This window comes from Globicephala melas, chromosome X (assembly GCF_963455315.2).
Source record: "Globicephala melas chromosome X, mGloMel1.2, whole genome shotgun sequence".
Taxonomy (NCBI): Eukaryota; Metazoa; Chordata; class Mammalia; order Artiodactyla; family Delphinidae; genus Globicephala; species Globicephala melas.
Genome location: NC_083335.1, coordinates 75,158,719 through 75,170,917, shown reverse-complemented (window position 1 = coordinate 75,170,917; position 12,199 = coordinate 75,158,719). Strand labels below are relative to the sequence as shown.

The 12,199-nt window shown below is 40.8% G+C and overlaps 1 protein-coding gene across 9 annotated transcripts in view; it reads left to right on the top strand.

Annotated features, from left to right (window-relative positions):
- Window positions 1–12,199, top strand: part of ARHGEF9 (Cdc42 guanine nucleotide exchange factor 9) — a 223,590-nt gene that overhangs the window by 175,386 nt on the left and 36,005 nt on the right. For all 9 annotated transcript variants that reach the window (XR_009560590.1, XM_060291795.1, XM_060291801.1 and 6 more), the window contains one exon: window positions 3,114–3,245. Coding sequence is in view for 8 of the 9 variants with exons in the window: in XM_060291795.1 (XP_060147778.1) it covers window positions 3,114–3,245 (132 nt within the window). In the remaining variant the exon portion in view is untranslated. The remainder of the gene's footprint in view (window positions 1–3,113; window positions 3,246–12,199) is intronic.

The window sequence follows — 12,199 nt, the reverse complement described above, 5'->3', positions numbered from 1 at the left end:
AATGAATGAGATGTAGCCTTGACTATCCAGTGAGGGCAAGTGTGTTCCAGGCAGAGAAAACAGTGTGAGCAAAATTCTGGAAGAATGGAAGAGAACAGAAGGCATGTGGAGGAGTGGGAGGTGGGAAGAGATTGCACTTGAGGGGTCAAGGCAAAGAACTGTGTAGTGCAGTGGGGCAGAGAGGGCAAAGTCTGATTGCTCTAAACTCTGAGAGGTCCCTCTACCTTACATGAGCTTATTTCGTGTTCTCAAGCAGCCATGTGATTTGAGTCAAACAGGAACCTTTGAATTAGCCCCATTGTCTAAATGAGGAAACAGATTGTGATTAAGCTACTTCTGAAGGAAATGAGTTGATGGCAGCACTGGGCCCAGAACTGAAGTCTTTGAGGTTCTTACCTTAGAAATTTCCAAAGCAGCTGCTTTTTCCATTAAGGGATCATTATTTTGCTGTGGTTTGATGGTTTAGAACATGGACTTTTGAGCGACTCTCTCTTGGATTCTGCCACTTTCGGCATATTACTTCCAATTTCTCTGACACTGGTTTGGGGACAAATAGCACTACATCCCTTATTGGGTTGTGAGTATTAATAGGAATATGTGGCACAGGATTTAGGGTACACAGTAATAATCAAGGTAATAACTATCACTATATGGAGCTTACAGTGTGATGTGTACTTTTGTAAACACTTTATATATGTTAACTTATATAATCCTTACCACAGCCAAATGAGGTTGGTAATGTTATCATCATTTTAAAGATGAGGAAACTGAGGAACAGAGAAGATGAGTTAACTGACAACAATCACCTTGGTGAGCATAGAGGTGTATTTTTTCAAGTTTTTTTTTTTTTCTTGGTAGAGTGGCATCAAGTGGCATTTTATGGCAAGTACTTAAAACAGAATTGATAGAATTGGGTTGCTCCTAGCTGGTGCAGTGTGTAGACCAGATGCCACTGAGTAGTCCTCCTGGTCTGATCATTCTCAGCTTAGCAAGTTGTGCCTTTAAAAGTCATACTGGCCATCTTTGTATAGCATTGGCCCCTTTTATAGCGTTCTTTCACTTCATACATATTCAAAATGGACTATAGTACATCTTCCTGGCCTGCCTCAAGGTGGGGCATGGCCGACTGGTACCATGTTCAGCTTCCCATCCCTCCAACAGGAAAACCTTGCATGACCCCCACACTCTGAGGGATTCTTCTCCTAGCACTGGGCCTCCAGAAGTTCTGTGCTAGTATGTGGGCCCCTCGAGGAGGAGTGTTTACCAAAGTTCCAGGGAACCCCTGAGGTGTAGTCTGGAGTCACACTAGTATCTCTGAGCTTTCTTTTTTTTTTTTTAACATCTTTATTGGAGTATAATTGCTTTACAGTGGTGTGTTAGTTTCTGCTTTATAACAAAGTGAATCAGCTATACATATACATATGTCCCCATATCTCCTCCCTCTTGAATCTCCCTCCCACCCTCCCTATCCCACCCCTCTAGGTGGTCATAAAGCACCAAGCTGATCTCCCTGTGCTATGTGACTGCTTCCCACTAGCTATTTTACATTTGGTAGAGTATATATGTCCATGCCACTCTCTCACTTCATCCCAGCTTACCCTTCCCCCTCCCTGTGTCCTCAAGTTGAGCTTTCTTTTTGAGGTTGTATTATTAGAAAATATTTCCATTGAGCTCCCCTTTTTCTTTCCATCCCTTAGACTGAAAAAAAAGTGATATGCTCAAGAATACAATTTCCTGATACCCTTCTCTTTGGGCCACTGCCCTGCCTAGACTGTTTACCTCTGATTGTTTCTGGGGAGATGCGGGAACCCCCATCTCTAAAGTTGACTTGAAGCTTTTCAGTACAAGGCTGAGACCTTAGCATTAGAGTATCAGTGCTAAGACCTTAGAGATCATCCTCACATACTTCATTTAACAGCTGGAAAACTGAGACCCAGAGAGAGGAAGGGACTGACTCTCCAGTGACTTTTTGGCGTAGAGACAGTATAACATAGTGGCAAAAGTGAGCACACCTCTCTGGAGCTGCAGACTTGTGGTTGGATTGTGGATCTTTGGCTAACTAGCTGGGTGACTGTGGCTGATCACTTGACTTCTTTGTACCTCAGACTATAAAGATGACAGCAAGACTATCTACCTCCCAGGGCTACTGTGATGCTCAGAAGAGACAGAGTGAAAGTATGTAGCACAATGTCTGATCCCTGTAGGTGCTCAATAAGTATTAATTCTCCTGAGTCAGGGGGCCACTTCTTTTTGTCCCCATGGTTTGTCTTGCATTCCATGAGTTCTGAGCATACCTATATTAGACTCCTTTGCTGACATGTAAGCTCCTCGATAACAGGGCCAAGTCTGGCTTGGCATCTGACATAGACCCCCACATATCAGAGTTCCCATAAATAAGAGGCCCTTGGAAACTCTGTAGAATAGAATTAGCTAGATGTTCGGTGTTTTTGGTGTGTGTGTCTGATTCTACATAGCAAGAAATATAAGCAAGTTATTCAGGCTTTCTGGATAACAGACCAAGGTGATGAAATTTCCTGTTTAATCAGTGATTTTAATGAACTGAGAAAGGAAGGAAAAACAATTTTGAGAGGGTGAATGGATTCTCTTTCTCTCCTTCAAACATCATCTCCTTCTTGTCCTTCCCTGTCTTGTTTTACTTGTCTGGGAAGCAGAGAGACTTCTAGCACCTGCTCAGGCTTTACTCTTCAGGTACAAGAAAGAGACTAAAAGTCTAGAACTAGGATGAAAGATTGGGGCAGAAAGAGAGATTTAGAGAAAAAGAGAGAGGGAGAATAAGAGAGAGAGAGACAGATAGACAGACACCTCATGGCAGCTGGTGCCTCTAGGGCCAGAGAGCAACTGGCAAAGAAGGACTATAGCAGTCCTGGGTAGTGGGGCTCATTTGGCCTCAGGGTAAACAAGAGTATGGGTCTTTATAGCTCATGGAGCCTTTCAGAGATTCCCAGAGGTCCCTCCCTCCATCCTTTCTTCCTCACCGGGCCCTTTCTGTCCTCCTCCTGTCCCAGCCTATGCCGAGCTCTAGGTGCCTCCAGGCAAGTGAAGGGGCCATCCCTCCTGCCTGGCTGCCTCTCACTATCACATGTCCTTCCCAGGGCGAGGACATCCTAGACAGGAGCTCGGAGCTGATCTACACTGGGGACATGGCGTGGATCTACCAGCCCTACGGCCGCAACCAGCAACGGGTCTTCTTCCTGTTTGACCACCAGATGGTCCTCTGCAAGAAGGTAACCCCACCCCTTTCTTCCCTGAGGGATATGGGCACCCCAGGGGGCACCACACCCTTCCTCTCCATCATCCCCAGTTCCCAACAAAGTGGGCTAACCCTGCTGGGCAAAAACAAGACAATATATTGGCAGCAATTCCATATCAGGATCACTGGTATGGCATGAATATCACAAGCAGGGCTGGCTTATGGGCAGTGAAATTCTGAAATTGGTAAAGTTTGTGTTGGTATCTTTTATACACTTTTCCCTCCTGCCCTTCATGGCGATCTTTCTCACTCTTTTTGACCCAGAGCTGATAGCCTGCTGATTTGTACCAGTTGTGAAAAATATTGAAATATTTCTATCCCAGTTGGTGAATAAGTGGCTTCCCTGAGCACCTCCCCTCATTTCTACTCTAATGGCTTTGACCATCTGGCCCCTTACTGCCCTAGGAACCAACAAGGGACCTCCTACTTTACTCTTACAGGTAAGGTGCCTTACCTTTGTGATACAGGAATTTTCCCTGTTCCCCTACCCATTTCCTATACAAGTTGTGTCACATCCCTATAACTCTCAGCTGTGCTCTTCTTTACCCTCCCTTCTCTGTAATCCATTTGAGAAAAGGTCTTGCTCTTGTGATTAACTCAGCATGAGTGTTTGTTTCTTGGTATCTTCTCCTTGGCAGGCAGGAGGATGGCATATGTTCTCAGCCTGATTCCTCCTGATGGGATACTGTTTCCTCCACCTCCTCCCTTAGGATAGGGAGTTCAGATCACTTTTAGTTCCAGGGACTGGCTGGGGAGAATTTGGGACCAGGGAAAGTAAAAGAGGAGGGGAAAACCAAAGAATGCTTAAAGTGACTTTTTATTTATTTATTTATTTTGCGGTATGCGGGCCTCTCACTGTCGTGGCCTCTCCTGTTGCGGAGCACAGGCTCCGGACGCGCAGGCTCAGCGGCCATGGATCACAGGCCCAGCCGCTCCGCAGCATGTGGGATCTTCTCGGACCAGGGCACGAATGCGCGTCCCCGCATCTGCAGGCGGACTCCCAACCACTGCGCCACCAGGGAAGCCCTAAAGTGACTTTTTAAATTCACCATCCTACCCTTGGCTCTTTCTCCATAAGCCATTCCCTTTGTTCTCTTCCTCACCAAGTAGCAAATGCCTCTGAAAGGGAATACTAAATCATGAAGCACCAGGTTAAACACTGTCATCTTTTCCAGCGTGGAACAGGAACCACACATTTGTTTTTAAGCCCCCTGTTCTCTGTGTATACCACATCTTGCATTAAATCTCTGGCTATTTGCCTTTGACAGTGGATTGAGGGAACAAATTGAGTTTCAAGTCAAACTGCCTCAATATTTGAGAATAAGCTTTAAGTGCCAGCTCTAGAACTGATAGCTCACTAGTTAATGGAGAAAATTACTGCCTTGGTCTGGACCTGGCCCTGGAAGAGAGAACTTTTATGAATCTGGAAATTGGCCAAACACCCAGCCTTCTTATTATCTACCCCCAACTCTTCCTTAGACGTCCATCAAATCAGGAGGCAGGATTTTTGAGGGTTAACTTATGTAGCCAAGGAAATTCTCAGCATATCAGTCATGTCACCAATAGGCATGTGCTCATTCTTCCCACTGAGCCATGCTTACACTCAGAACAACCAGTTGTAGAGAGACACAGAAAAGAGATTAGGAAGCTGGTTTATTTTAGCGTTGCCCACCACTCACACCCTGTTAATTTAAGCATCTGTCAGCCAAGGCTGAGATTACTTTAAGGAAAATGTGAAACTCAGCTCTGCAAAGTAGTAGCTATAGGAGACACGGCCAGGAGCCAGAACACAAAATAGTGAGGCAAAGGCTAGAAATAAAGGGAAGAAACAACATGGACAGTGAGCTAATTTTAGGAGCCAGGGGACAGCAGAAAACTAAAATGGAATGAGAGTCAGCTCCAGGCCAGCTAGTAGAAGCCAGTGATTAAGGAGAAACCAGAAGCCAAGCCAGCCAAGCGGGCAGGGTGTAGCAGGCAAAAAGGATGACAAAAACAAGAGAAACCTTGAAGCTAGCATAGCTTTCTTCCAATGGGAGCCTTCTTGTTCTAGCAAGAACCATGACATCCCCTTCCAGAAAAAAGCTATCCATATACCTGGGCCTTCTTGACTCTGGTTTCTCAGAGCATGAGAAGCTACAGTTTGATTTTTCAAAGCCTATTAAAACTAAATCTGATGTTTGTGTTGAGGCTATGGTTGAGGATTTCTATTTGGTACCTGCAATAGGCCTTTCTATTCAGCAATAGGGAGTAAATTTTTTTTTTTTCGGTACGCGGGCCTCCCACTGTTGTGACCTCTCCCGTTGCAGAGCACAGGCTCTGGACGCGCAGGCTCAGCGGCCATTGCTCACGGTCCTAGCCGCTCCGCGGCATGTGGGATTTTCCTGGACCGGGGCACGAACCCGTGTCCCCTGCATCGACAGGTGGACTCTCAACCACCAGGGAAGCCCTGGGAGTAAACGTTTGAGAAATGACCATGGCACCAAAATAAGGTATAGAAAGAGACAAGGTCTTTGGTCTGCTGGATGGTTGAGGGACCTCTTGCCATTGCTATAAAAGCCTTTCCTCTTGAGGTAGAGCTGGAAGAAATGGATAAATCTTCCTGGATATGAAGAATCCTTTGGCAAAGGAAATCTACAGAGGAAAAGGGCCAGGACTAGAGCTGGGCGAGTAAGACACTCACCTCAGGCACAGAGTTAAAAAGGAGGCTCCAAAGCACAGTAATCCTTTTTACAGGGAAGAAAGGGGACAAGAAAGCTACGTAATCAAATGTGGCTGCATAAAGCTTTCTGATGAGTTCATATATAAAAAGGAGGACAAAACATGGGCCTGTAGCAAGTGGATATTCATATGTAATATTTTATATGTATAGGATATTTAATAGGAGTGACAAAGATTAGTTTCATGAATCTTACAATGAGTCAAAGTTAGTTTTTAAAGATTCTAAGACAATATCAATGATTTAAAAATATCTTTTCAAAAAAAAAGAAGAAAAAAGAAGTGATAGTCTGTAGTCTGGCAACTCCCTTCTAGGGACAAATAATTTACTATTAACACAGGAACTTAAAACCTCTGTCAAGGGAAAAAGAGCATAAACCTGTTGAGGGGGAATTTAAACCTAAGGTATCTGAGGTTGTAAGAAAGCACTTCAGTGCTCTGAATTCATTCTTTCATGCTATAATTATTGAACCCCTGCTCTGTGCCAGTCAGCTCTGCCTTCTTAGAGCTTGTAGACTAATGGAATTTAAGTGTAATGTAATTTAAAAATACATACATCACTGGGCAATGAAATAATACTCAGATGTCCTCAGCAGAATTGCTGTAGGTAAACTCAACGGAGTAATGAGTTACAGGAGATCTATGACAACACTATAGATGGGAAAATGTACCAGTTTTCAAAATATAAAAGATTCTAGGAAATACAGATTGACAATAAAATAATAATGAATCAACATTTACTGTGCACCTCTATGATTCTGTTCTAAGGCCTTTACATTCATTAACTCAATTTAATCCTTACAACAAACCCATGACGTAGGTACTATTATTTTTCCCATTTTAAATATATGTAAAGTGAGGTACAGAGAAGTTATATAATTTGCCCAAGGTGATATTATGTCTAGTGAGCAATGGAGCCAGGAATTGCATCCAGGCAAGCTGACTCCAAATTCTTCATTAGTAACCTCTATGTCATTATTGTCATTGAGCTTGTCAGAATTCTATAATAGATACTTTTTAACATCTTTATTGTTGTATAAATGCTTTACAATGGTGTGTCAGTTTCTGCTGTATAACAAAGTGAATCAGCTATATGTATACATATATCCCCATATGGCCTCCCTCTTGTGTCTGCCTCCCACCCTCCCTATCCCACCCTTCTAGGGGGACACAAAACACCAAGCTGATCTCCCTGTGCAATGCAGCTGCTTCCCACTAGCTATCTATTTTACATTTGGTAATGTACATATGTCAATGCTACTCCCTCACTTCGTCCCAACTTACCTTTCCCACTCCCCGTGTCCTTAATTCCATTCTCTATGTCTGCGTCTTTATTCCTGTCCTGCCCCTAAGTTCTTCAGAACCGAATTTTTTTTTTTATTCCACATATATGTGTTAGCCTACGGTATTTGTTTGCCTCTTTCTGACTCACTTCACTCTGTATGACAGTCTCTAAGTCCATCCACCTCACCGCAAATAACTCGATTTTGTTTCTTTCTATTGCTGAGTAATATGCCATTGTATATATGTGCCACATCTTCTTTATCCATTCATCTGTCGATGGACACTTACGTTGCTTCCATGTCCGGGCTATTGTAAATAGTGCGGCAATGAGAATTGTACTACATGACCCTTTTTGAATTATGGTTTTCTCAGAGTATATGCCCAGTAGTGGGATAGCTGGGTCATATGGTAGTAATATTTTCAGTTTTTTAAGGAACCTCCATACTGTTCTCCATAGTGGTTGTATCAATTTACATTGCCACAAACAGTGCAAGAGGGTTGCCTTTTCTCCACACCCTCTCTAGCATTTATTGTTTGTAGATTTTTTGATGATGGCCATTCTGACGGGTGTGAGGTGATATCTCACTGTACTTTTGATTTGCATTTCTCTAACGATTAGTGATGTTGAGCATCCTTTCATATGTTTGTTGGCAATCTGTATATCTTCTTTGGAGAAATGTCTAGTTAGGTCTTCTGCCCATTTTTGGATTGGGTTGTTTTTTGATATTGAGATGCATGAGTAGCTTGTATATTTTGGAGGTTAATCCTTTGTCAGTTGCTTCATTTGCAAATATTTTCTCCCATTCTGAGGGTTGTCTTTTCATGTTGTTTATGGTTTCCTTTGCTGTGCAAAGCTTTTAAGATTCATTAGGTCCCACTTGTTTATTTTTATTTCTATTTCTCAAGGAGGTGGGTCAAAAAGGATGTTGCTGTGATTTATGTCATAGAGTGTTCTGCCTATGTTTTCCTCTAAGTGTTTTATAGTGTCTGCTCTTACATTTAGGTCTTTAATCCATTTAGTGTTTATTTTTGTGCATGGTGTTAGGGAGTGTTCGAATTTCATTATTTTATATGTAGCTGTCCAGTTTTCCCAGCACGACTTATTGAAGAGGCTGTCTTTTCTCCATTGTATATTCTTGCCTCCTTTATCAAATGTGAGGTGACCATATGTGCGTGGGTTTATCTCTGGGATTTCTATCCTGTTTCATTGATCTATCTTTCTGTTTTTGTGCCAGTACCATACTGTCTTGATTACTGTAGCTTTGTAGTATAGTCTGAAGCCAGGGAGCCTGATTCTTCCAGCACTGTTTTTCTTTCTCAAGATTGCTTTGGCTATTCGGGGTCTTTTGTGTTTCCATACAAATTGAGAAATTTTTTGTTCCAGTTCTGTGAAAAATGCCATAGGTCGTTTGATAGGGATTGCATTGAATCTGTAGATTGCTTTGGGTAGTATAGTCGTTTTCACAATTTTGATTCTTCCAATCCAAGAACACGGTATATCTCTCCATCTGTTTGTATCATCTTTAATTTATTTCATCAGTGTCTTATAGTTTTCTTCATACATGTCTTTTGTCTCCTTAGTTAGGCTTATTCCTAGGTATTTTATTCGTTTTGTTGCAGTGGGAAATGAGAGTGTTTCCTTATTTTCTCTTTCAGATTTTTCATCATTAGTGTCTAGGAATGCAAGTGATTACTGTGCATATATATTGTATCCTGCTACTTTACTAAATTCATTGACTAGCTCTAGTAGTTTTCTGGTAGCATCTTTAGGATTCTCTATGTATAGTATCATGTCATGTGCAAACAGTGACAGTTTTAGTTCTTCTTTTTCCGATTTGGATTCCTTTTATTTCTTTTTTTTCACTGATTGCTGTGGCTAAAACTTCCAATACTGTGTTGCATAATAGTGGTGAGAGTGGGCAACCTTGTCTTGTTCCTGATCTTAGTGGAAATGGTTTCAGTTTTTTTACCATTGAGAACGATGCTGGCTGTAGGTTTTTCATATATGGCCTTTATATGTTGAGGTAAGTTCCCTTTATGCCTACTTTCTGTAGTGTTTTTATCATAAATGGGTGTTGAAATTTCTGAAAAGCTTTTTCTGCATGTATTGAGATGATCATATGGTTTTTATCCTTCAGTTCTTTAATATTGTGTATCACATTGATTGATCTGCATATATTGAAGAATCCTTGCATTCCTGAGATGAACCCCATTGATCATGGTGTATGGTCCCTTTAATGTGCTCTTGGATTCTGTTTGCTTGTGTTTTGTTGAGGATTTTTTTCTTGTTTCTTGAGGTAGGATTATATTGCTATAAACTTCCCTCTTCAGACTGCTTTTGCTGCATCCCAAAGGTTTTGGGTCATCATGTTTTCATTGTCATTTTTTTCTAAGTATTTTTTGATTTCCTCTTTGATTTCTCCAGTGATCTCTTGGTTATTTAGTAGTGTATTGTTTAGCCTCCATGTGTTTATATTTTTTACAGATTTTTTCCTGTAATTAATATCTAGTCTCATAGCATTGTGGTTGGAAAAGATACTTGATACAGTTTCAATATTCTGAAATTTATCAAGGCTTGATTTGTGACCCACGGTATGATCTATCCTGGAGAATATTCCACGAGCACTTGAGAAGAAAGTGTGTTTTGTTGTTTTTGGATGGAATGTCCTATAAATATAATTTAAGTCCATCTTGTTTAATGTATCATTTAAAGCTGTGTTTCCTTATTTATTTTCATTTTGCATGATCTGACCATTGGTGAAAGTGGGGTGTTAAAGTCCCCCACTATAACTGTGTTACTGTCGGTTTCCATTTTTAAGGCTGTTAGCATTTGCCTTATGTATTGAGGTGCTCCTATATTTGCTGCATATGTATTTACAATTGCTATATCTTCTTCTTGGATTAATACCTTGATCATTATGTAGTGTCCTTGTTTCTTGTAATAGTCTTTATTTTAAAGTCTATTTTGTCTTATATGAGAATTGCTACTTCAGCTTTGTTTTGATTTGCATTTGCATGGAATATCTTTTTCCATCCCCTCACTTTCAGTGTGTATGTGTCCCTAGGTCTGAAGTGGGTGTCTTGTAGACAGCATATATACGGGTCTTGTTTTTGTATCCATTCATCCACTCTATGTCTTTTCCTTGGAGCATTTAATCCTTGTACATTTAAGGTAGTTATCTATATGTATCCTCCTATTACCATTTTCTTAATTGTTTTGCCTTTGTTATTGTAGGTGTTTTCCTTCTTTTGTGTTTCCTGCCTAGAGAAGTTCCTTTAGCATTTTTGTAAAGCTGGTTTAGTGAAGAATTCTCTTCACTTTTGCCTCTCTGTAAAGTTTTTAATTTCTCCATTGAATCTGAATGAGATCCTTGGTGGGTAGAGTAATCTTGATTGTAGGTTTTTCTCTTTCATCAATTTATTAAATATGTCCTGCAACTCCCTTCTGGCTTGCAGAGTTTCTGCTGAATGATCAGCTGTTAACGTTATGGGGGTTTCCTTGTATGTTATTTGTTGTTTTTCCCTTGCTGATCTTAATATATTTTCTTTGTATTTAATTTTCGTTAGTTTGATTAATATGTGTCTTGCTGTGTTTCTTCTTGAATTTACCCTGTATGGGACTCTATGCATTTCCTGGACTTGACTGACTATTTCCTTTTCCATATTAGGGAAGTTTTCAACTATAATCTCTTCACATATTTTCTCAGTCCCGTTCTTTTTCTCTTCTTCTGAGACCCCTGTAATACAAAAGTTGGTGTGATAATGTTGTCTCAGAGGTCTCTGAGACTGTCCTCAATTCTTTTTTTTTTTACATCTTTATTGGAGTATATTTGCTTTACAGTGGTGTGTTAGTTTCTGCTTTATAACAAAGTGAATCAGCTATACATATACATATGTTCCCTGTCCTCAATTCTTTTCATTCTTTTTTCTTTATTCTGCTCTGCAGTAGTTATTTCCACTCTTTTATCTTCCAGGTCACTTATCCGTTCTTCTACCTCAATTATTCTGCTATTCATTCCTTCTAGAGGATTTTTAATTTCATTTATTGTGTTGTTCATCATTGTTTGTTAGCTCTTTAGTTCTTCTAGGTCCTTGGTAAATATTTCTTGTATTTTTTCCATTTTATGTTCAAGCTTTTGGATCATCTTTACTATCATTACTCTGAATTCTTTTTCAGGTAGACTGCCTATTTCCTCTTCATTTTTTGGTCTGGTGAGGTTTTACTTTGCTCCTTCATCTGCTGTGTATTTCTCTGTCTTCTCATTTTGCTTAACTTAGTGTGTTTGGGGTCTCTTTTTTGCATGCTGCAGTTTCGTAGTTCCTGTTGTTTTTGGTGTCTGCCCTCAGTGAGTAAGTTTGCTTGAGTGGGTTGTGTAGGATTCCTGGTGTAGGGGACTGGTGCGTGTCTTGTGGTGGGTGAGACTGTATCTTGTCTTTCTGGTGGGCAAGACCACGTCCAATGGTGTGATTTTTGGTGTCTGTGACCTTACTATGATTTTAGGCAGCCTCTCTGCTAGTGAGTGGAGTTGTGTTCCTGTCTTACTAGTTGTTTGGCATAGAGTGTCCAGCACTGTAACTTGCTGGTTGTTGAGTGGATCTGGATCTTAGTGTTGAGATGGAGATCTCTGTGAAAACTTTCACTTTTTTATATTACGTGGGGCTGGAAGTTCTCTGGTGGGCCAGTGTGATGAACTCAGCTCTCCCACCTCAGAGGCTCAGGCCTGACACCCAGCCCGAGCACCAAGACCCTGTCAGCCACTTGGCTCAGAAGGAAAGGGAGAAAAAGGAAGAAAGAAAAAAAATATTGTTATTAAAATAAAAAAATATTATTTTAAAAAAGTAATATAAAAGAAGAAAGAAAGAAGAGAACAAGCAAACCAAAAAACAAATCCATCAATGATAACAAGTGCTAAAATTTATGCAAAAAAA